General features: G+C 40.9%; 1 protein-coding gene across 1 annotated transcript; it reads left to right on the forward strand.

Moving 5' to 3' along the window:
* Window positions 1-6,239: 6,239 nt before the first annotated feature.
* On the forward strand, window positions 6,240-22,850 carry LOC112578210 (olfactory receptor 1J4-like). The gene is made up of 2 exons (XM_045162415.1): window positions 6,240-6,736; window positions 21,908-22,850. The coding sequence occupies exons 1-2, from the start codon at window positions 6,240-6,242 to the stop codon at window positions 22,848-22,850; spliced, it is 1,440 nt and encodes a 479-aa protein (XP_045018350.1).
* The last annotated feature ends 3,657 nt before the right edge of the window (window positions 22,851-26,507 follow it).

Below are 26,507 nucleotides of genomic sequence, written 5' to 3' on the forward strand. Positions count from 1 at the left end.
TTCATGGTATTGCAAGAGTCAGATATGACTTAATGACTAAACCACTCCCAGCTTTCTTTTGGTTAGTGTTTACATGGTGTTTTTTCCATCACTTTGCTTGAAACTTAAAAAAAAAAATTTATTTATTTTAAATGGAGGCTAATTACTTTACAATATTGTAGTGGTTTTTGCCATACATTCACATGAATCAGCCATGGGTGTACATGTGACCCCATCCTGAACCCCCCTCCCACCTCCCTTCCCATCCCATTCCTCAGGGTCATCCCAGTACATTGGCCCTGAGCGCCCTGTGTCATGCATCAAACCTGGACTGGCAATCTAATTCACATATGGTAATATACATGTTTCAATGGTATTCACTCAAATCATCCCACCCTCACCTTTTCCCAGAGTCCAATAGTCTGTTCTTTGTATCTGTGTCTCTTGCTCTCTCGCATATAGGGTCATCATTACCATCTTTCTAAATTCCATATATATGCATTAATGTACTATATTGGTGTTTTTCTTTCTGACTTACTTCACTCTGTATAATAGGCTCCAGTTTCCTCCACCTCATTAGAACTGAATCAAATGCACTCTTTTTAATAGCTGAGTAATATTCCACCATGTATATGTACCACAGCTTTATTATCCATTCATCTGCCGATGAACATCTAGTTTGCTTCCACGTCCTAGCTATTGTAAACAGTGTTGCAATGAACATTGGGGTACACATATCTCTTTCAATTCTGGTTTCCTTGGTGTGTATGCCCAGCAGTGGGATTGCTGGGTCATATGACAGTTCTATTTCCAGTTTTTTAAGGAATCTCCACACTGTTCTCCATAGTGGCTGTACTAGTTTGCATTCCCACCAACAGTGTAAGAGGGTTCTCATTTCTCTGCACCCTCTCCAGCATTTATTGTTTGTAGACTTCTTGATCGCAGCCATTCTGACCGAAGTGAGAGGGTACCTTGTTGTGGTTTTGATTTGCATTTCTCTGATAATGAGTGATGTTGAGCATTTTTTCATGTGTTTGTTAGCCATCTGTATGTCTTCTTTGGAGAAATGTCTGTTTAGTTCTTTTGCCTCTTTTTTTATGTCTTTATCTATAAAGTGTTAGTTGCTAGTAGTGTAAAGTTCAGTTTTGCTTTTTTTACGTGATTGACAATCATTGTATTTCTGGAGAATTTATCTCTTCAGTTCAGTTCAGTTCAGTTCAGTTGCTTGTCGTGTCTGACTCTTTGCTACCCCATGGACTGCAGCACACCAGGCTTCCCTGTCCATCGCCAACTCCCAGAGTCTACCCAAACTCATGTCTACTGAGTAGGTGATGCCATCCAACCATCTCATCTTCTGTCATCCCCTTCTCCTCCCACCTTCAATCTTTCCCAGCATCAGGGTCTTTTCAAATGAGTCAGCTTTTTGCATCAGGTGGCCACAGTATTGGAGTTTCAGCTTCAACATCAGTCCTTCCAATGAACACTCAGGATTGATCTCCTTTCAGATGGACTGGTTGGATCTCCTTGCAGTCCAAAGGACTCTCAAGAGTCTTCTCTAACACCATAGTTCAAAAATATCAATTCTTCAGTGCTCAGCTTTCTTTACAGTTCAACTCTCACATCCATACATGACTACTGAAAAAATTTATCTCTTAACATCTAATAATAAATGATAGAATGTATTTGAATTTATATTGTCTGTTATTTCTATATGTTTTTCTTTTTTTTCTTTTTTGTTTGTTTTGGGGTTTTTTTGCTGCATCATGTGGCAAATTAGGATCCTATTTCCCCAACCAGGGATCAAACCCATGTCCCCCACATTGGGAGCAGAGTTCTAACCACTGGACTGCCAAGGAAGTCTCTGTATTTCTACAAGCTTTCTAATTAAGACATCTGATTTCCTATTTATTGTCTCTTCTCTTACTCCCTTTTGATTAATTAAACATATATTTTATTTCATTCCCTCCTCTATTGAACAATTAATCATATATTATTATTATTTTACAATTCTTTTTCTGTGCTTTACATTATATAGAAATTATGTCTTACTTTTCCCTTAAAATTTTTTTCATTGTAGTATAATGTGTGTGTGTGCTCAGTCACTCAGTTGTATCCAACTCTTTTCAACCCTATGGACTATAGCTTTCCAGACTCCTCTGTCCATGGGATTTCCTAGGCAAGAATACTGGAATGGGTTGCCATTTCCTTCTTCAAGGGATCTTCGCGAGCCACAGATTGAATCTGCTGCCCCTGAGTCCTGCATTTATTTGCAGGCAGATTCTTTACCACTGAACCACCTGGAAATCCCATTGTAGTATAATAACACAACATGAAATGTACCATTTTAACCATTTGAAGTACACAGTTAGATGGCCTTTGGTACATTTATCACTGCTATCCTATTCTAGGGCTTCAAAAGAAAACTCTGTGGAACATCAATGCAATTGAATACTTTGCAGCTATAAAAATATAATGACAAAGATACCTATGAATCAATGTGGAGAGATTTCCAAGCATTCTTATTAAATGGAAAAAAGAAATGTAAAAGAGCATCTATAGAATGCTACTTCTCATGTGAAAATGAAGGGAAGCTAATATTGGGTTGGCCAAAATATTTGTTTGTGTTTTTCCATTAGATGGTATGGAAAAACCAAATGTATTTCTTGGCCAACCCAATATATACATGTAACTTCTCACTGAGCAAGAAGCACCCAAAGAATAAATCAGAAACTAATGAGACTGTTTACCTACAGGATGTGGGTGGGAAAGGAATAGAAAAAGATGGGGAGATGAGTATATTCATTTGTATAATTTGACTATGTTATCTTTTACCTACTTAAAAATAAATAGAAGATAATGGAGAATAAAGCAAAGTAGAATAAACCAAAAAATGAGCTTAACTATATTTCAAATTAATACCATAATCAGACTAAATTGGAAAATAAAATAATTAAGTAATTATCAAACACTGAATTTTGTATATAAACACTGGTGCTACCAGCCACACAAGTGGCCATAAAATTAAAATGAGTTAAAATTAACTAAAGTTAAAAATTTGGTTTCTTATTTGCACTAGCTATATTTCAAATCTTTGGTAGCCACATGAGGTTAGTGCTACTGTATTGGACAAAGCAGATGTAGAATATATCCACCTTTGTAGAAAGTCCTATAATGGGGCGATAACGGACCATGGAGGGCTGGAATTCTCATGCGCTGCATGGGTGTGTGCTTGTGTGAGTGTGTGTTAGTTATTTATGTGTTGGGTTTGACTATGTGTGATTCAGTGTGTGTAGTGGAGTTTCTCTATGTGTGTGTACCGTTTGTGAACAGTCTTGGTGGATGGATGTGGTCTTGGCATATTTTTTTAAATTTGCTTTTGCAGTGTGATTATTATAAAAGACTTTACATATCTAATGTATACAGTTTGAGGAGTTTGGACACACACATGTGAAGCCATCACCACAATCAAGTCATTGACATGTCTATCGCTTCTAAAAATTTCCTGTGTCCCTTTATTGTGGTAAGAAAACTTAACAAGGACAGTGGCGTACAAGAAGGCAATTACATGTGTCATGGTCAGTCACTCAGTCATGTCTGAGCTTTATGACCCTATGGACTGTAGCCCGCCAGGCTCCTATGTCCATGGGATTCTCCTGACAAGAACCCACTGGAGTGGGTTGCCCTTTCCTCCTCCAGGGAATCTTCACGAGCCAGGAATGGAACTGGCATCTCCTACATCACCGATATCGTCAGGCAGATTTATGAAGGCAGTTACTTTTATTCCAAATTTATTAAAAGTTCAGTGAGTCAAGGGCTATGGATGTGCTCCTCTTTAGGGACCATAGTCTGGGCCCTGGATGTGAGGGGAGACCCCAGAAGTCAACACATATTCAGGAAGCTTCTTGATCTTGCTTGATGGTCACCTCATATCTTTGTTATATTTAGTTTCTGATCTGGAATCTTGGTCACTCACTCTGCCTAAATAATGAATTGATTTATTTAGTTTTTGGGTCACTCTCCTTTTGACTGCTTCTTTTTAGTCAATGCTTATTAACCCTTGTGACATATTTCTAAATTAACAAATTTTTATTGTGCTAAAATACATATAACATAAGTGTTACCATTTCGATGATATTTAAGTGTACAGTCTGTGGGACTAAGTACATTCATATTGTTGTACAGCCATCACCGCCATCCACTCCAGAACATTTTTATCTTCCCAAACTGAAACGCTGTATCCACTGAATAATAACTTCTCAATTTCCTCCCCCACGCAAGGCCCAGCAACCACCATTCTATTTTTTGTCTCTATGAATTTGACCATTCTAGGAATCTCATGTAAGTGGAATCATACAGTATCTACATATTTGTGACTAGCTGATTTTACTTAGCATAATGTCCTCAAGGTTTATTGATGTAGCATGTGTCAGGATTTCTTTTCTTTTTAAGGATGAGTAATATTGCATTGCATGTAGAGACATTTTGTTTATCCATTTATCTGTGGATACAGATTCTTTTCATCTTTTGGCTATCGTGAACGATGCTGCTTTAAACATGGCTATTCTCTTGTGGCTCAGCTGGTGTAAAGAATCCACCTGCAGTGTTGGAGACCTGGGTTCAATCCCTGGGTTGGGAAGATCCCCTGGAGAAGGGAAAGGCTACCCACTCTAGTATTCTGGTCTAAAGAATTCCATGAACTGTATAGGCCATGGGGTTGCAAACAGTTGGACATGACTGAGCAACTTTTACTTCACTTCACTTCAAACATGGTTATGCAAATCTTTTAAGCCCCTGCTTTCAGTTCTTTGGGATATATTATCAGAAGTGAAATTCTGAGGTGTTAGTCACTTAGTTATGTCCTACTCTTTTGTGACCCCATGGACTATAGCCCACCAAGGCTCCACTGTCCATGGAATTCTACAGACAAGAATACTAGAGTGGGTTGCCTTTCCCTTCTCCAGGCAATCTTCCCAACACAGGGATTGAACCTGAGTGTCCTGCATTGCAGGCAGATACTTAACCGCTGAGCCACCAGTGAAGTCCTGAAATTTCTGAAACATATGGTAATTCTATGCTTAATTTTTTGAGGAAATGACATAATGTTTCCTTACTTCCTTTCTCCCTTCCTCTCTCCCTCCCTCCATTTTTCCTTTCTATGTCATTCTAATGATAAGAGGTGAGTTTATGGGTTGAGTGCTTATTTTGTACATGGTATATTACTTTTACAATAATGCTTTAAGTGGTATCTGTGTGTGTGTGTGTGTGTGTGTGTTTGTGTCTGTGTGCACGCAAGACAGACACAGCACATAAGCAGCCTGGTTGTAAAGCCATGAAAGGGACTGTATCTTATTTATTCAGTTCAGTTCAGTTCAGTTGCTCAGTCGCATCTGACTTTTTGTGACCCCATGAATCGCAGCACACCAGGCCTCCCTGTCCATCACCAACTCCCGGAGTTCACTCAAACTCATGTCCGTTGAGTCAGTGATGCCATCCAGCCATCTCATCCTCTGTTGTCCCCTTCTCCTCCTGCCCTCAATCCCTCCCAGCATCAGAGTCTTTTCCAATGAGTCAACTCTTCGCATGAGGTGGCCAAAGTACTGGAGTTTCAGCTTTAGCATCAATCTTTCCAATGAACACCCAGGACTGATCTCCTTCAGAATGGACTGGTTGGATCTCTTTGCAGTCCAAGGGACTCTCAAGAGTCTTCTCCAACACCACAGTTCAAAAGCACCAATTCTTTGACGCTCAGCTTTCTTCACAGTCCAACTTTCACATCCATACATGACCACTGGAAAAACAATAGCCTTGACTAGACAGACCTTTGTTGGCAAAGTAATGTCTCTACTTTTGAATATGCTATCTGGGTTGGTCATAACTTTCCTTCCAAGGAGTAAGCATCTTTTAATTTCATGGCTGCAATCACCATCTGCAGTGATTTTTTCTATTGTAATGTCTCCACTATGTTTAAAAAAGAATGAGGTCTTCCTGATTTCCATTGAAGAGTTTGACTGATATTCATTCATTAATGTGTTATTGGTGTCTCCAAGTGACTGTGTCAGTGTTCAGACAGATCACATTTTCATTGTTCTCACCACACTGGATGAGGCATCAATGTGTGAGTGAAATTCAGTGATATTTGTCTGTACAATGACACAGCCACTGGGAGAAAGTATGTAACCATATGGTAATTGCTATGTTCAATATGTCTAAGTTCCTGACATTTCCCATTTCCGTTCATCCCCAGAAGAGATAAGAAGAGCATGAGGCCTGAGAATCAGAGCCACGTGTCTGAGTTCCTCCTCCTGGGGCTCCCCATCCTGCCAGAGCAGCAGGGCGTGTTCTTTTCCCTCTTCCTGGGCGTGTACCTGACCACGGTGCTGGGCAACCTGCTCATCCTCCTGCTCATCAGGCTGGACACTCGCCTCCACACCCCCATGTACTTCTTCCTCAGCCACTTGGCCCTCACTGACGTCTCCTTCTCATCTGTCACCGTCCCTAAGATGCTGATAAACACGCAAACCCAGGATCAATCCATCCCCTATGCAGGCTGCATAGCACAGATGTATTTTGTCCTACTTTTTGGCTGCATTGATAGCCTTCTTCTTGGAGTGATGGCTTATGACAGGTGCATGGCCATCTGTCACCCTCTCCACTACACCACCATCATGAGGGAGGGGCTGTGCGTGTTCCTGCTGGCTGGATCCTGGCTCCTCTCTTGTGTCGTTGCCCTGTCCCACACCATCCTCCTGGCTCAGCTGTCCTTCTGTGTGGACAGCATCATCCCACATGTCTTCTGTGACCTTGCTGCCCTGCTCAAGCTCTCCTGCTCAGACACCTCTGTCAATGAGCTGGTCATATTCACTGCAGAGACTGCAGTTGTCATTCTTCCACTGAGTGGCGTCCTGGTCTCTTATGGTCTCACTGGGGCTTCCATCCTGAGGGTCCCTTCTCCCAAGGGGATCTGCAAAGCCCTGTCCACCTGTGGCTCCCACCTCTCTGTGGTGTCTCTATTCTATGGAACCATTATGGCACTGTACTTTTCCACCTCATCAGTCAAGTCCAAAGACAAAGACATGATTGCCTCACTGATGTACACACTGGTGACCCCCATGCTGAACCCCTTCATCTATAGCCTAAGGAACAGAGACATGAAATTGGCTCTGGCATTTCTTTTCAAAAGCAATAATCTTCTCATCAAGTGAGAATCACCTAACTATGTTCTTATTTAAACCCACTGACTTTGTCAGAAATACTCTCTTAAAAAGTTGCGTGTTGACCATCCATGTCTCTAGCATCATCCCAGTTATTCTTTATTTCTTTAACTTTATATTTGTTTATTTATTTAGAACATTATGAAGCTTGATTAGATGAATAATTTTGTTACTGAGAATTATATATTATTGGTTACTATTTTTTAAACTTTTAATTTAAATTTATTTATTTTAATTGGAGGCTAATTACTTTACAATATTGTATTGGTTCTGCCACACATCAACATGAATCCACCACGGGTGTACACATGTTCCCCATCCTGAACCCCCCTCCCACCTCCTTCCCTGTGCCATCCCTCCGGGTCATCCCAGTGCACCAGCCCCAAGCATCCTGTATCAAACCTGGTCTGGTGATTCGTTTCTTATATGATATTATACATGTTTCAATGCCATTCCCCCAAATTCATCCCACCCTCTCCCTCTCCCACAGAGTCCAAAAGACTGTTCTATACATCTGTGTCTCTTTTGCTGTCTCCCATACAGGGTTATCATTACCATCTTTCTAAATTCCATATATATGCATTAGTATACTGTATTGGTGTTTTTCTTTCTGGCTTACTTCACTCTGTATAATAGGCTCCAGTTTCATCCACCTCATTAGAACTGATTCAAATGTATTCTTTTTAATGGCTGAGTAATACTCTATTGTGCATATGTACCACAGCTTTCTTATCCATTCATCTGCTGATGGACATCTAGGTTGCTTCCATGTCCTGGCTATTATAAACAGTGCTGCGATGAACATTGGGGTACATGTGTCTCTTTTAAGTCTGGTTTCCTCAGTGTGTATGCCCAGCAGTGGGATTGCTGGGTCATAAGGCAGTTCTATTTCCAGTTTTTTAAGGAATCTCCACACTGTACTCCATAGTGTCTGTACTAGTTTGCATTCCCACTAACAGTGTAAGAGCGTTCCCTTTGCTCCACACCCTCTCCAGCATTTATTGCTTGTCGACTTAAATGGTCACTATGTTACTGGGCCAATTCCTTTCATTTTAGTCATATCTGTTTTCCATTCATTCTTCCATTGCCCCACAACACACATGCAACTTGTGGTCTTCAAAGCACCAAACTCCATATTAGTGAGATATGTGATTGATCATTCTAAATACATTGTGCTATTTTTTTTTTAGTATTTATTTATTTGGCTGTGTTTTAGCTGCAGCACACAGGATCTTTGTTGCATCATGTGGGATCTTTCTTTGCAGCACACGGACTCTCTGGTTGTGGACCAGGGGCTCAGAAATTGCCGCACGCAGGCTTAGCTGCTCCGTGGCATGTAGGATCTTAGTTTCCCAACTGTAGGTCAAACCTGTGGCCCCTGCTTGCAAGGACAATTCTTAACCCCTGGACCACCAGGAAGGTTTCATGAATATGTTGCCCTATTGTTTTAACTTCCTGAAGAGAGAAAGACTTGCTAAGACAACAACACATCAACCACCTCTCTTAAAAGGAAACATGACAGTGGCATTTGTGCTTCCTTTTTAATGATGAAGCCAGGCTTGTTTTAAATTTAGGCTAAGATTAGAGGTGTGAAATATGGTTGTATGTCGGACCAAGCTGTACCTTCATGGGCTTCCCTGGTGGCTCTAGTGGTAAAGAAATTGTCTGCCAATGCAGGAGATGAGGGTTAGATCCCTGGGTCAGGAAGATCCTCTGGAGTAGAACATGGCAACCCACTCCAGTATTCTTGCCTGGAGAATTCCATGGACAGAGGAGCCTGGCAGGCTACAGTCCATGGGATCACAAAGAGTCAGACTGAAGCCACTTAGCAAGCATGTATGCGTGTACCTTCTCATACCCTGGATTTCTGATACTCAGGTGGTAGATGGTCAGAATTCTCCAATGTGTTACAGCACTTCACTTTCTATAATGAAATGAGCATTTTGGAATCTCAAGTAGAGTTAGATTAAGTTTTATGGAATATTCTTTTGATAAGTTAAAGAACCCTCCTTAGTAGTAGGTGATATAACTTTTCATTATAGCTTAGAGTTTCTGTCTGCTGAAATAAATTAGATATAAACCTTTAGAAATAAGTCCTTTATTTCTTCTTTCTTATCTAGTGTTTTCCAGACACAAATATTCAGTTAAGTTTCTAATTTTTACTTTTAATGAAGTCCAGAATGCTAGCTTCTCACTGCAGAATCTAGCTAATAAATTACTTTTGATGGTTTACTAAAACTGAAATAGACTCTAATTTGATTGTACCTGTGACAGTAGCGGACCACAGGGTAGTCAATCTGATTACCAAATTTCTCCCTTCTAGGAAAACTATAATTTTTCCATCTAAATTGGATTTTTGTGTTGAGAACATACTTCTGCTGTCTGATTAATTTTAGCATGGGAAAATAAGGGTTGTCTTTTACCCAAATATCACACTTTTAATAGGAAAAAACTAAATGCATGGACTTACAGTTAATGCACACAAAAATATTTACTGCATGACTACTATGTGTTGGGCAATTTTCTACATTCTAGGAATACAAGTTAAAAAAAAAATTGATCCCCTTGTAGAGTTTACATTCCAGCATGCCTGATCCTGCTCATTATGCTCCTTCTTTTCCATAGTAGTTTTGAACCTTCCAACACACCATAAGTTTTTTACTTATTTTTTGTCATTGTTACTTTACTGGAAAGTTAGCTCTACAGAAGATGGGTTTTTGTCTGATACAGATAAATTCTAGATTTGTTGGTAGGTAAAGACTTCTATGAATAAAGGAGACTTAAAAGGGGGATCAAGAGTGCTAGGGGTGAGGTCTGACTCTTTGCAACCCCATGGACCGTAGCCTGCCAGGCTCCTCTGCCCATGGAATTCTCCACGCTAGAATACTAGAGTGGGTAGCCAGTTCCTTCTCCAGACAATCTCCCCAGCCCAGGGATCAAACCCAGGTCTCCCACATTACAGGCAGATCTTTTATGGTCTAAGCCACCAGGGAAGCCCAACTTTCACAAAAAGGGGGTTCAAGAGTACTAGGGGTGAGATTCATAATTTAATTCCACGTGGTCCACATAGAGTTCATTGAAAAGATAACATCCAAAGTTGTTAGTGAGGACAGGTAAGTGAGCCATGGAGGTATCTGGGCAAAAGTATTTGAAGCATGGAAATTAGCACCTAGAAGTGCTCTGAGGTGAGATGGTGCTTGGCCTGTTCCAGAGACACTGAGGGGCCTCTATAGCTGGACAGGGATGAGTAGGGGAGGGATGGCAGGTGGTAAGTTTAGAGATATCAGAGAACCAGATATGTAGGGTACTTAAGGTCATAGCAGGTGTATTAGTCAAGGTTCTCTAGAGAAATAGAATGAATAGGATGTGAGTGTGTGTGTGTGTGTGTGTGTGTGAAAGAGAGAGAGAGATTCATTAGAATTGGCTTGTGTAATTGCAGATACTTAGCAAGTCCAAATTCAGCAGCGTGGGTTGGCAGCCTGGAACCCATGGACAAATTGCAGTTTGAGTCTGAAGGTAGTCTGGGGACAAAAGTGTCTCTTCTTTAGGGGAATCATTCTTGTTCTGGTGGCTCAGTCAGTAAAGAGTCTGCCTGAAATTTCGGAGATTTGGGTTCAATTCCTAAGTCGGGAAGATCCTCTGGAGAAGGGAATGGCAACCCACTCCAGTATTCTTGCCTAGAGAATTCCGTGGACAGAGGAGCCTGGTGGGCTACAGTCCATAGGGTCACACAGAGTCTGACACGACTGAGTGACTAACACTTCCTTCAAATGATTGAATAAGGCCCACCTACATTATGGGGGACAATCTGCTTTAATCAGAGTCCAGATTGCAATGTTAATCTCATCCAAAAATACCTTCATGGAAACATCTAGAGTTGTGTTTGACCAAATAGCTGAGTCCTGCAGCCTAGCCAAGTTGACGTATAAAATTAACCATTCTAGTAGACCTTTTGGTTTTCATTCTGAGGATTTGGGAACCCATTGAAAGGGATTCAATAGAGGAAAAACATGGTCATACTTGATTTTGTTATTGTTTCTTTAAAAGCACCTGGATTTTGAGGGTTATAAATGGCATACAATAAACTTTGTATATCTAAAGTACACTACTTGCCTAGTTTTGACATTTGTTAGCTCATAACAATTATGAATTTTCATAATGCCTACCCTACTGCTCTCTCTTTGCTCCTCCCATCTGTCCACAGGGAGAACACTGATCTGTTTCTGTTGCATGGTTTAGTTTGCATCTTCTACAAGTTAATTTAAGAAGTTTATTTTCATTTATTACAGCATGTGTTCTTGCTGCCTTCTTTCACTCAGCATAAGCACTTTGAGATTCATTTGTGTTGTACTGTGCATCAGTACTTCATTTTTAAAAATTGGTGAATAGTATTCCATTGTATGGACATACCACAGATTTTTTTGATGGGTATATGGGCTGTTCCCAGTTTCTGGCTATTAAATAAAGCTGTTATGAAAATTCTTGTGTAAGTCTATGTATAGGTATATACATTCATTTTCTCTGGACAGATACCTAATCATGCTAGGTAGTATATGTTGAACTTTCCCCTCTTTTCACTACTTCTATTTTTAAAATATTTATTGGAATATAGTTTATGTTCAATGTTGTGTTAATTTCTGCTGTTCAGCAAAGTGAATCAGTTATACATATACACATATCCACTTTGTAAGATTCTTTACCCATATAGGTCATCACAGAGTATTGAGTAGAGTTCCCTGTACTATGCAGTAGGTCCTTATTAGTTATCTTTTTTGGTATATATTTAAGTTGGTATATATTTTGGTATATATAAATAAATTTCCAAACTGTTTCATTGTCCTGCAAGCAGTTTATATGAGTTCCAGTTTGTCATAGCTTCAACAACATTTTATATCAGCAGTCCTTTCTGCTTTAGCCATTCTAATGGGTGTAAAGTAGTACAAACCAGTTTACAGACCTGGAGCCACTTGATTGGACAAATGTCTGGGTTTCTGAGAAAAAGTAATCTTGTAACACTGGCTATTTTCTGAGCTTCTTGATTCTCCCTAGCTCCGTGCCTGATTTTTTATCAGACCCCGCAACTTTTTACCATTTACCTGCCATTCATTTTGCATTAACATTTTTTTTTCTACGCCTCCTCCCACTTGAGTATGTGTTCTACAAAAGGGATTTATTTCTGCTGATATTATTTGCTGTTTTGTCTCCAGAGAATAAATCAGTGTTTTCTTTAAAGAGAGTCTTAATGATTATTTAAGTGAATGAATGAATGAATAAATGAACAGATGAATTCATTCAACAATTACAAATCAGAATTGTTTATTGTAAGCCATAGCTGATCCTTAGTGATACAAAGACATTGACAACAAACCCTACCGTTTGTTAAGCTTTCATTATGTGCTCATGCAAGCATGCTTCAAATTCAAATGAAGAATATGATCATTGTTTCCAAGTTGAAGAAACTGAATCTGAGCTCTTTGATAACTTGCTCAGGTGTGCTTTCTTACTAGAGGGAGAGCCCTTAGTCTTTTTTTCCAGAGTTATAGATTCAATGAAAGTGAATGTGAAAGTTGCTCAGTTGTGTCCGACTCTTTGCAACCCCATGGACCATACAGCCCTTGAAATTCTCCAGGCCAGAATACAGGATTGTAGCCTCTCCCTTCTCCAGGGAATCTTCCCAACACAGGTATCAAGCCCCACTCTCCCACATTGCAGGTTAATTCTTTACCAGCTGAGCCACAGGGGAAGCCCTACTTCAATTGAAGTATGTACAGAGCCCTGTACATTTTTTTTTATTAATTCATTAACTTTAATTGCAGGCTAATTACTTTACAATATTGTAGCGGGTTTTGCCATACATTGACATGAATCAGCCATAGGTGCTCATGTGTTCCCCATCCTTAACCCCACTCCCACCTCCCTCCCCATCCCATCCATCAGGGTCATACCAGTGCACCAGCCCTGAGCACACTGTCTCATGCATCAAACCTGGACTGGCAATCTATTTCACATACGATAGTGAGAGAGTCATTTCCTAGGAAGGTTGATAAGAAGTCCAAGGGTCCCTAAGGAGAGAAGGATCTGGAATTCTCAAGGAGGAAGAAAGGACAAACTTTTTTTTCCCTCTACATTCCTTAGGATTATCTAACAATAATGTATTCTGCTTGAGGACAGTCTCTAGAAAAAACCTTCTGGCTAATTCTGTTATCTTAAAATGTAAATTATGCGAATAGGTCTAGTGAGGTCTTTACAACCTACAGACATTCTTTTGATTCACTGTAATAGCTAATTCAGTTCAGTTCAGTTCAGTTCAATCGCTCAGTCGTGTCCGACTCTTTGCAACCCCATGAATCGAAGCACACCAGGCCTCCCTGTCCATCACCAACTCTCAGAGTTCACTCAAACTCACATCCAGCCAACCAGCCATCTCATCCTCTGCCGTCCAGCCATCTCATCCTCTGTCCTACCCTTCTCCTCCTGCCCCCAATCCCTCCCAGCATCAGGGTCTTTTTCAATGAGTCAACTCTTCGCATGAGGTGGCCAAAGTACTGGAGTTTCAGCTTTAGCATCATTCCCTCCAAAGAAATCCCAGGGCTGATCTCCTTCAGAATGGACTGGTTGGATCTCCTTGCAGTCCAAGGGACTCTCAAGAGTCTTCTCCAACACCACAGTTCAAAAGCATCAATTCTTCGGTGCTCAGCCTTCTTCACACTCCAACTCCCACATCCATACATGACCACAGGAAAAACCATAGCCTTGACTAGACGGACCTTTGTTGGCAAAGTAATGTCTCTGCTTTTGAATGTGCTATCTAGGTTGGTCATAACCTTCCTTCCAAGGAGTAAGCGTCTTTTAATTTCATGGCTGCAGCCACCATCTGTAGTGATTTTGGAGCCCAGAAAAATAAAGTCTGACACTGTTTCCACTGTTTCCCCATCTATTTCCCATGAAGTGGTGGGACCTGATGCCATGATCTTCGTTTTCTGAATGTTGAGCTTTAAGCCAACTTTTTCACTCTCCTCTTTCACTTTCATCAAGAGGTTTTTAAGTTCCTCTTCACTTTCTGCCATAAGGGTGGTGTCATCTGCATATCTGAGATGATTGATATTTCTCCCGGCAGTCTTGATTTCAGCTTGTGTTTCTTCCAGTCCAGCGTTTCTCATGATGTACTCTGCAGAGAAGTTAAATAAGCAGGGTGACAATAGACAGCCTTGATGTACTCCTTTTCCTATTTGGAACCAGTCTGTTGTTCCATGTCCAGTTCTAACTGTTGCTTCCTGACCTGCATATAGGTTTCTCAAGAGGCAGGTCAGGTGGTCTGCTATTCCCATCTCTTGCAGAATTTTCCACAGTTTCTTGTGATCCACACAGTCAAAGGCTTTGGCATAGTCAATAAAGCAGAAATAGATGTTTTTCTGGAACTCTCTTGCTTTTTCCATGATCCAGCGGATATTGCAATTTGATCTCTGGTTCCTCTGCCTTTTCTAAAACCAGCTTGAACATCAGGAAGTTCACGGTTCACATATTGCTGAAGCCTGGCTTGGAGAATTTTGAGCATTACTTTACTAGCATGTGAGATGAGTGCAATTGTGCGGTAGTTTAAGCATTCTTTGGCATTGCCTTTCTTTGGGATTGGAATGAAAACTGCCCTTTTCCAGTCCTGTGGCCACTGCTGAGTTTTCCAAATTTGCTGGCATATTGAGTGCAGCACTTTCACAGCATCATCTTTCAGGATATGAAAGAGCTCAATTGGAATTCCATCACCTCCACTAGCTTTGTTTATAGTAATGCTTTCTAAGGCCCACTTGACTTCACATTCCAGGATGTCTGGCTCTAGGTGAGTGGTCACACCATGGTGATTATCTGGGTCGTGAAGATCTTTTTTGTACAGTTCTTCTGTGTATTCTTGCCACCCCTTCTTAATATCTTCTGCTTCTGTTAGGTCCATACCATTTTGGTCCTTTATCGAGCCCATCTTTGCATGAAATGTTCCCTTGGTATCTCTAATTTTCTTGAAGAGATCTCTAGTCTTTCCCATTCTGTTGGTTTCCTCTATTTCTTTGCATTGATCACTGAGGAAGACTTTCTTATCTCTTCTTGCTATTCTTTGGAACTCTGCATTCAGATGTTTATATCTTTCCTTTTCTCCTTTGCTTTTTGCTTCTCTTCTTTTCACAGCTACTTGTAAGGCCTCCCCAGACAGCCATTTTGCTTTTTTGCATTTCTTTTCCATGGGGATGGTCTTGATCTCTGTCTCCTGTACAATGTCGTGAACCTCATTCCATAGTTCATCAGGCACTCTATCTATCAGATCTAGGCCCTGAAATCTATTTCTCACTTCCACTGTATAATCATAAGGGATTTGATTAGGTCATACCTGAATGGTCTAGTGGTTTTCCCTACTTTCTTCAATTTCAGTCTGAATTTGGCAATAAGGAGTTCATGATCTGAGCCACAGTCAGCTCCTGGTCTTGCTTTTGCTGACTGTATAGAGCTTCTCCATCTTTGGCTGCAAAGAATATAATCAATCTTATTTTGATGTTGACCATCTGGTGATGTCCATGTATAGAATCTTCTCTTGTGTTGTTGGAAGAGGGTGTTTGCTATGACCAGTGCATTTTCTTGGCAAAACTCTATTAGTCTTTGCCCTGCTTCACTCCGGATTCCAAGGCCATATTTGCCTGTTACCCCTGGTGCTTCTTGACTTCCTACTTTTGCATTCCAGTCCCCTATAATGAAAAGGACATCTTTTTTGGGTGTTAGTTCTAAAAGGTCTTGTAGGTCTTCATAGAAATGTTCAACTTCAGCTTCTTCAGGGTACTGGTTGGGGCATAGACTTGGATTACTGTAATATTGAGTGGTTTGCCTTGGAAATGAACAGATATCATTCTGTCGTTTTTGAGATTGCATCCAAGTACTGCGTTTCGGACTCTTTTGTTGACCATGATGGCTACTCCATTTCTTCTGAGGGATTCCTGCCCACGGTAGTAGATATAATGGTCATCTGAGTTAAATTCACCCATTCCAGTCCATGTTAGTTCGCTGATTCCTAGAATGTCAACATTCACTCTTGCCATCTCTTGTTTGACCACTTCCAATTTGCCTTGATTCATGGACCTGACATTCCAAGTTCCTATGCAATATTGCTCTTTACAGGATCGGACTTTGCTTCTATCACCAGTCACATCCACAGCTGGATATTCTTTTTGCTTTGGCTCCATCCCTTCATTCTTTCTGGAGTTATTTCTCCACTGATCTCCAGTAGCATATTGGGCACCTACTGACCTGGGGAGTTTCTCTTTCAGTATCCTCTCATTTTGCCTTTTCATATTGTTCATGGGTTTCTCAAGGCAAGAATACTGAAGTGGTTTACCAGTCCCTTTTCCAGTGAACCACATTCTGTCAGATCTCTCCACCATGACCCACCCATCTTGGGCTGCCCCACTGGCATGGCTTAGTTTCATTGAGTCAGATAAGGCTGTGGTCCTAGTGTGATTAGATTGACTAGTTTTTTGTGAGTATGGTTTCAGTGTGTCTGCCCTCTGATGCCCTCTTGCAACACATACCATCTTACTTGGGTTTCTCTTACTTTGGGCGTGGGGTATCTCTTCACGGCTGCTCCAGCAAAGCGCAGCCGCTGCTCCTCACCTTGGATGAGGGGTATCCACTGGAGAGTATATAACTCCATTGCTAACACTAGCAAGGGGGTACTCTTTCTGCCCTCTTCTGATGCCTATGTCAGAAACTTTCTCTATCTCCTTTATACTTTAATAAAACTTTATTACACAAAAGCTCTGAGCGATCAAGCCTCGTCGCTGGCCTTGGATTGAATTCTTCTCCTTGGAGGCCAAGAATCCCAGGGTCTTTTCATGGTTCAGCAACAAACTTTCAGTAATATACATGTTTCAATGCTATTCTCTCAAATCATCCCACCCTCACCTTCTCCCACAGAGTCCAAAAGTCTGTTCTTTACATTTGCGTCTCTTTTGCTGTCTCTCATATAGGGTCATTGTTACCATCTTTCTAAATTCCATATATATGCATTAACATACTGCACTGGTGTTTTTCTTTCTGACTTACTTTGCACTGTATAATAGGCTCTAGTTTCATCTACCTCATTAAAACTGATTCAAATGCATTGTTTTTAATAGCTGAGTAATATTTCACTCTGTATATGTACCATGGCTTTCTTATCCATTCATCTGCCAATGGACATCTAGGTTGCTTCCCTGTCCTAGCTATTGTAAACAGTGCTGTGATGAACATTGAGGTACATGTGTCTCTTTCAATTCTGGTTTCCTCAGTGTGTATGCCTAGCAGTGGGATTGCTGGGTCATATGACAGTTCTATTTCCAGTTTTTTAAGGAATCTCCATGCTGTTCTCCATAATGACTGTACTAGTTTGCATTCCCACCAGCAGTGTAAGAGGGTTCCCTTTTCTCTGCACCCTTTCCAGCATTTATTCTCAATATCACTCATTATCAGAGAAATGCAAATTAAAACCACAATGAGGTACCATCTCACTCCAGTCAATGGCTACTATCAAAAAGCCCTGTACATTTTAAGGGGCTTTGTGTTTTAATGGAAGCCTGTGTAGGTATTGGGAAGCCTGCAGAAGCTTGCTGAGTTCCTTACACTGTCTGTACCATACACTGCCGTACAGAGAACCTGAACTCATGGCGCAGAAGCTGTGGGCAATAAGGGAACTTCCACTTCCCACCCATAGATTTGACCAGAAGCCCAGTACCACTGACTTTAGGGACAATATCTCCTGTGGCCCCAGGTATAGCTCAGTCCCTCTGGATCCTAAACATACTCCCCATCAAGGAGCCAGGAGGAAGCTGGGCAATTAGCCCCAGTTGACTGCTTCTGTAGTCAGGTATTGGTGGCTGTTTCCCTCTGGGGTTTCTTTCTGATAAGTCAAAGGAGACCTTCTTGCCTGTTGTTTTGAGGCTGCTGAACAGACATGAGAGTCTGTAAAGGTCCTCGGGCCACCAAGGTTTGCTCTTTTTCTTTGGATGCTGGGTCTTTTGAGCAGAAAGTGAAGATTCAGGTGACAGAAAGAAGCAGAAGGTATCTGAACTTATAGCACCGTTAAAGCTCAGAAGAAGCTCAGAAATCTCCAAGTCATGCACGTGTGTCTGTGTGTAAATATGTGCACATGTGACCATGAGAGACATTGCATGTATCTGTGTGTGTGTTGTGTTGTATGACTATGTGTGTATGTGTAATTGGAATTCCAGAGAAGCTGGAAATTTCCTATCAGTGTGTGCTCCTTTTACTTCCATTCGTTGCTTGTGTGCTGAATGTAAGGCCTTGTTCATAACTCATGAAATGAATACATATGACTTCTTGGTCTGCAATGACTGTGGTATAGGATGGTTGAGAGTTCTCTGTGTGTAGCTGTACTGTACATGTGCATTTTGTTTGTGAGTTTTGCATAGATTTGAAGCTGACTCACATCCTGACTGTATTCACCTATTAACAGTTTGAGCGTGTGTGTGTGTATGTGTGTGCAAAGTCATTTTTTACTGTTTTATGGCCCTATGAACTATAGCCCACCAGGCTCTTCTGTCCATGGAATTTTCCAGGCAAGAATACTTAAGTGGGTTGCAATTTCCTACTTCAGGGAATTTTCCCAACCCAGGGATTGAACCTGGGTCTCCTGGGTCTCCAGGCAAGAATATTGGAGTGGGTTGCCATTTCCTACTTCAGGGGATTTTCCCAACATAGGGATTGAACCCGGGTCTCCTGGGTCTCCCGTGTCTCCTGAATTGGCAGGCAGATACTTTACCATTGTGGTACTTGGGAAGCCCAAGTTAGAGAAAAATAAAATCCATTTGGCAGGTGTTTGTCTGGGATACTGTGTGAGTGCCTTTGTGAAAAAAAAAAAAAAAAAAAACAAAAAAAAAAAAAAAAACAAACAAAAACACCCACATCTTGACTTACTTCACACAGAAGATACAGGTGTGTGTGTGTGTGTGTGTGTGTGTGTGTGTGTGTGCATAATGGTCTCATATTTTAGCTCTCCATTTGGATGAGACCAGAATCCACACAGGCAGCCCAAAGGAAGCCCACTTAGAGGAACTTCTGGCATCCATTTGTCAGTGATGTAAATATTCCAACAGTACTGGAAACCCAATACTTTTGACACACTTCTTCAATTTTGGTAATACATTTTAGAAACAAAATGCTCATTTCTGGTGTCACATATGTATACACTCAAACCGTTGACTTTTCCCCACTTAATAGCTTTGGATTTGGCCTTGGTGATGCTCAGCATCCTCTACTGTCCCTGATGATTGCTGAAAGATCTTGTGTGTAAGGTGCTTCAGACATTCTAGACACATTGCAAGCTCTTATTCAATAGTAAATTGTAGACTCATGGAGGCTGAGACAGCTGACCCTCCATTTCTCTACTTCTCAGGAGAAAAAATGGTATGAAGACAGGAAAATTAGACCCATCCATAGGCTGTCTCCCAATCCCCAGACTGCACTCCCCCAGATTGCCACTTCTGTCTTTATTACTGAGCAATTCCCTGGCCACCTCTTTCCACGTGGTGTTGATAGCACCACCTCTGTATTGTTCCCAGCTCCTTGTTTTCATTATGTGCTCTGGTTCTCCTCCAGGAGATCTTTGTGATCCTGGGTTAAGTTCGACCTAGCAACTTTCAGGGAGAAGGCAGTCCTTGGCAGAATGGTCCAGAGCCTGGACCCTTCTTCTGCCCTATGAACTGAGTCAATTAATGACCTCAAGTAACTTCCTGGTCTGGAGCAAGCATCTAGTGAGAGATTCTTACACAATGTTAATGTTTATCTTTCTCTCTCAAGCATATTTTACATTTTTACTTTAACTTTTCACATTTCACATTTAAATGTTGCCTCTCTACCACTCATAAAAATAAATGAGTGGGTTCTCGCTTTAGTGAAAAGATTATCAGAAAATCAACCTTTGAGACCAGGCTCCACTATACAGTATCTATGTGAGATTATTTAATTTATTTCACTACTCCTGTTAGTAAAATGATGGAAAAATTTACTGTCTTCTCTATTTTCCAGATACAAATAAACATTGATGGACTGAACAAAATTGAAGGCAAATAAAAGCCATTTACAAACTAAGGGGCTGCAGGAATATGAGTGTTGACAGTTATCTAAGCAGAGAGAATCCTTCAAATCTTGAAATAACATTTCTTAAGATCCTGCCTATTCTAACTAGAGAGAAAGAGAAATAGTAGAGTCACAAGAGCAGAGATTCCAATAAATTTTAAAAAACACAAGAGAGAATTGTGACTATAGAAGTTACTATATGATCATGCTAGCTTCCTACTGCTTCTCAGTATGTTTACAATGAAGTTTAATAACACCTACTTCTTAGGACTGTTGACAAAATTTAGTGAGGCTATTTTCCAAAAATGTATTAGTCTGACATAGTGTTCATTAAATGTCAGTAATTATCCAGTGTGAGGATCAATATTGGGAAATTGTGAACGGTCAGTCAGGTAACTGAATTCTAATAGACCCTCCAATCCTTCAGTATCTCTCAGCTCTCAGACCCCAGATCTCAGATCTCAGGTGTCTTCCTACCTATGAACATCCAGATCTGAGACAACATGAAAAACCAGAAATGGATGGAAATACATGTATAGAAAGAAGGTTTGTTTCTTGGCCAGAAGATAAACATGCATTAAGACAAGTTCTACCAGAGAATTGACCTCAGTGATATCTGAACTCAGTTCACCTTAGTGTGTGAGTGCTCAGATAGATGCAAATTTTAGGCCAGTTTCTTGGACCTTTGTGCTCACCATCTCATAATACTGTTTTATTAAATCCTTGAATTTAATATTGAGTTTTTTGGATACTTGTCCTGTCATAAAAAATAATTGAGGAAATTTTGTATGTATTTTATGTAGGACATTATTCTTAGATATTAATATGCCTTGAACTAGAACGCTTTTTTAGGCAATGGCACCCCACTCCAGTACTCTTGTCTGGAAAATCCCATGGATGGAGGAGCCTGGTGGGCTGCAGTCCATGGGGTCGCAAAGAGTCGGACACGACTGAGCGACTTCACTTTCACTTTCCATTTTCATGCACTGGAGAAGGAAATGGCAGCCCACTCCAGTGCTCTTGCCTGGAGAACCCCAGGGACAGGGTAGCCTGGTGGGCTGCCGTCTATGGGGTTGCACAGAGTTGGACATGACTGAAGCGACTTAGCAGCAGCAGCAGCAGAATGCTCTTATTAACTCTATGAATGTGTGATGTTGGTGTCTTTGCATTATAGAGGCACATGTGAGGCCAAGAGAGATTTAGTATCCCAAGTCATATAGCTAAAAAGAGGTGTGGCCAGGATCACAACATGAGGAATCTGGCTTCAGGTCCATAATGTTAGTCAATCCTTTGACAGGTGTTCCCTAGAGGGTGAGTATCCAAAGAGAAGAGGTCCTGTGTGACCTGTTTATTCCTATATCTCCAGTCAAAAGCTTAAAGCCAGAAACATGGTTAATTAAAAAGAAAACTTAAGAATGAATTTGCTCTGGTTTTCATCAAAAGGAATCATATTGATCATTGAGGATGTGTCGCTTGCTCTGGCAACGTTAGGTGATAAAAGGAATTTAGGAGAAAATTCTTTTTCTCTGAGAATAAATTAGAGACCCTAGTGTGGTCAAAACTTCTGACATTTTCCCCCTCTCCTTCATCTGCAGCAGACAGGAGAGGAGCATGAGGAGGGAGAACCAGAGCAGCGTGTCCGAGTTCCTCCTCCTGGGGCTCCCCATCCGGCCAGAGCATCAGGGTGTGTTCTTCACCCTGTTCCTGGGCATGTACCTGACCACGGTGCTGGGCAACCTGCTCATCATCCTGCTCATTAGGCTGGACCCTCGCCTCCACACCCCCATGTACTTTTTCCTCAGCCACTTGGCCCTCACTGACGTCTCCTTTTCATCTGTCACTGTCCCTAAGATGCTGATAAACATGCATACTCGGGATCAGTCAATCCCCTATGCAGGGTGTGTAACACAGATGTACTTTTTCATATTTTTCGGTTGTGTTGACAATCTTCTTCTTGCAGTGATGGCCTATGATAGGCATGTGGCCATCTGTCACCCTCTACACTACACCACCATCATGCAAGGAAACCTGTGTATTTCACTAGTGGCTGTGTCCTGGATCTTCTCCTGTAGCAGTGCAATGTCCCACACTCTCAGCCTGGCCCGGCTGTCCTTCTGTGCTGATAACACAATCCCTCATTTCTTTTGTGATCTTGCTGCCCTGCTTAAGCTCTCCTGCTCAGACACCTCCCTCAATGAGTTGGTCATCTTCACTGTGGGAGCACTGGGAATCATCATACCACTAACTGGCATCCTAGTCTCTTATGTCCGCATCGGGGTCTCCATCCTAAGAGTCCCTTCCACCAAAGGGATTTACAAAGCCTTGTCCACCTGTGGCTCCCACCTCTCTGTGGTTTTCCTATTCTATGGGACAATTATGGTTCTGTACATTTTCCCATCATCAAACAACTCCAATGACAAAGACATAATTGCTTCAGTGATGTACACAGTGGTCACGCCCATGCTGGACCCTTTCATCTATAGTCTGAGGAACAGAGACATGAAGGGGGCTCTTGGGAGATTTTCCAGGAGGGAGATCTTCTTCTCTAAGTAACAATACCTCACCTTCTCAGTTTCTCACTCCGAAGAACCAAATGGCACCAGTGTCAGAGATTCCCCTGTGGAAATCTGTGCCAAAGACCTTGCCTGTTGCTGGTACCCACCACACTTCCCTGTTTCCAGCCACTTGCTTTGCTTGTTTTTTTCTGTTTGCTTTTCTTAAAACCAGTGAGTTCCAGACATGGACACAGCAAGTGCTATTTGTTGTAACTGTCTGTGTTTTTTGAACAAACTTCTTTTTGCTTTAGCTTTATTTTATGTCTCTTTCTGTTTCATAAGCCTTGGAATTTGGCAATACACTAGAGCACCATCATCTTAGTTGTCTTCAAAGCACCAAAGGTCTTTTAAGTCATGAGTAGGAAGCGTCATCTTTTACAGTTATACTATTGACTTATAGTTATGAATAGGCAAAAAGATCCCTTACTTTGATACATATGTTTCTTCTTTAAAGAAAAAGAAAATTTGACTGCAAATTTATTTGCTCTTTGAATGTGGTAGAGCAAATAACAATTTTTAAATTTTAATAGTATTTTTTAAAATAATATTTTTTAAAGCTGTATTTTCTCAAAGTTTCTGATGCATATATCAAGAATACTAGAAATGTCAGAACTAGACAGAAGTACTAGAATGGTTTTATAGTTAGTAATAATATGTATTTTAGCCATCATTCCTTAGTTTCACTCTCAATGTTTATAATAATTTTTTTTCTAGAGCTATAAATTTCAACTTCCAAGTTTAAGTTAAGGATATTCAAAATGCTGGCTTGGAGAAGATGACAGAGAAATGTTTCTTATGGTTTTTCAAAATCTTAACACAATACCACACTTTTGGCAGCTTATTCTAATGCACAGCCAAGATGACACTTGGACTAAAGTGATTAAGAAAAGCACAGGGAACCGAATCAAGATGCATGTTCTAAAAATAAATATCTACAATTACACTGGGAATTCTATAGAAAATTTATATGGTAGAATCCAGGAGGAAATTTTTGCCAAAGTTTTGCCATAGCTGAAAGAACATCTTATCCTTGGGAGCCTTGTAGATAATGAAATGTCGACCAAAACCAAACACAAAGAATCACCACTTGATGAGGCCTTACAATACAGCAGATATAACTCTGAACTCTTTAGATAGTTCAGTTCAGTTCAGTCGCTCAGTCATGTTCAACTCTTTGCGACCCCATGGACTGCAGCACACCAGGCTTCCCTGTCCATCACCAACTCCCAGAGTTTACTCAAACTCATGTCCATTGAGTCGGTGTTGCCATCCAACCATCTCATCCTCTGTCATCCCCTTCTCTTCCCACCTTCAATCTTTCCCAGCATCAGGGTCTTTTCCAGTGAGTTAGTTCTTTCCATCAGGTGGCCAAAGTATTGAAGTTTCAGCTTTAGCATCAGTACTTTCAATGAATAATCAGGACTGATTTCCTTTAGGATGGACTGGTTGGATCTCCTTGCAGTCCAAGGGACTTTTAAGAGTCTTCTCCAACACCACAGCATCAATTCTTCAGCGCTCAACTTTCTTTATGGTCCAACTCTCACATCCATACACGACTGCTGGGAAAACCATAGCTTTGACTAGACAGCTGAGTGCAAAAGACAGGCTTCCAAAGGAATCTGCTTTGAAAAATGAATATGGACAAAAATATATTTCCATGTTTAATATTTTTGTGAAATGTCTTTGTGTGGAAAGTATTCCCTAATGTGAAAATTGTGTTAATTAAGATAATGGCAGGGGAAGGTCTCAATGGAAAATATTTCTGTTGTTTGGGGACTCTGGCTTATTTCTTATTTCTTCATTTTCTTTTACAGTTTTATTGGGGTGTAATTGACATACAGTTTTTAAAAGTTCAATTGAAGATATTTTAACATACACATGAACAGATGGCACCTTGATCTTTTACTTCCTAGCCTTTAGACCTCTGACAAAGAGGGGTCTACCAAAGTGGTGTACCAATTTGTGTTCCTACTAGCACTGAGCCAGGGTTCTTTTTGCTTCACATCCTCACCGGCATTTAGCATTGTCAGTGTTTTGGATTTTGACTTAGCTTTGGTATTCCTTTGTCTGAAGAAAGGGAGCTGATCTACTGATTATAACAGTTACTGAGCCCCTTATATGTGGGCAGGCCTGTGTTAGGCAGTTGGACAAAGGAAAACATCAACCAAAGGGTCTTTGGCATAAATACAACTTTTTATGGTCAGAATAAATGAACCTCATCGTATTTGGAGGCAAATATGTGTGTCTCAAGACTGATGATTTGGGAAGCTTCTTAAATTGATACACAGCCTGGAGCAGAACCTAGAAAATCATGCATTTTTGAGACATGGAGAACACTGGAGGCAGCCATCCCAACAATTATGTTGGTGGCAACTGGGTTGATTGAGAATGGCAAGGCAAAATGTAGATTTAGTATATTAGTCTATTCTCTACAGATGTAATAAATTATTTGTTGTAGTGTGAAGTTTCCTCCTCAGAAAGACATTTCCTCTTCCTTTCCTTAAAGGTTATGAAAACATTCTCATTTGAATCAACTATTTTTTATTCATATCTAACTTTCTCGGGATGCCTACTCTGACCACTTTGCTTAAGTGTATTTATAATCACTTCTCATATCCCTATCCTGATCTGTTAACACCATGATGTTTTTTACCCACTGCCAAGTCATAGACTGTATTATTTTGATTTTTTTGTGTTCTTGTTTTACTGAGTAGACTTGTTTTGTTTCCGGCTTTTGTTTGTTTCCTCCCCTTAAACTGTAAGCTATACCAGATAACATGACTTCCCTGGTGGCTCAGGTGGTAAAGAATCTGGCTGCAATTCAGGAGACCTGTGGCAATCCCTAGGTTGGGAAGATCCCCTGGAGAAGGGAAAGGCTACCCACTCCAGTATGTTTGTATTTTATTCACTCTGTGTTCCACAGCTTAGCTTATCACCTTTATAAAGTCTTTAGTCAATATATATCAAAAAGAACAAATGAATACAGGAAGTTAATTAAATGTCCTGAGATTTAAAAATTATTGCTGATATCCCCTAACAATTACTGCACTTTTTCATGTACCAGGCACTGCGATAAGAATGCTAATGTGTATTATCTCATTTAATCTTCACAACAACCTCTTGAGGAAGGTACGATTCATAACCCCAAGTTATATTTCAGACTGAATACTGTAGAACTGAATTATATCGTTTAGGAGCTCTTGTTTAGGAGCTCGCAGTAAGTTCAGTTCAGTCGCTCAGTCGTGTCCGACTCTTTGCGACCCCATGAATCCCAGCACGCCAGGCCTCCCTGTCCATCACCAATTCCCGGAGTTCACTCAGACTCACGTCCATCGAGTCAGTGATGCCATCCAGCCATCTCATCCTCTGTCGTCCCCTGCTCCTTCTGCCCCCAATCCCTCCCAGCATCAGAGTCCTTTCCAATGAGTCAACTCTACACATGAGGTGGCCAAAGTACTGGAGTTTCAGCTTCAGCATCATTCCCTCCAAAGAAATCCCAGGGCTGATCTCCTTCAGAATGGACTGGTTGGATCTCCTTGCAGTCCAAGGGACTCTCAAGAGTCTTCTCCAACACCACAGTTCAAAAGCATCAATTTTTTGGTGCTCAGTCTTCTTCACAGTCCAACTCTCACACCCATACATGACCACAGGAAAA

Source organism: Bubalus bubalis, chromosome 12 (assembly GCF_019923935.1).
Source record: "Bubalus bubalis isolate 160015118507 breed Murrah chromosome 12, NDDB_SH_1, whole genome shotgun sequence".
NCBI lineage: Eukaryota > Metazoa > Chordata > Mammalia > Artiodactyla > Bovidae > Bubalus > Bubalus bubalis.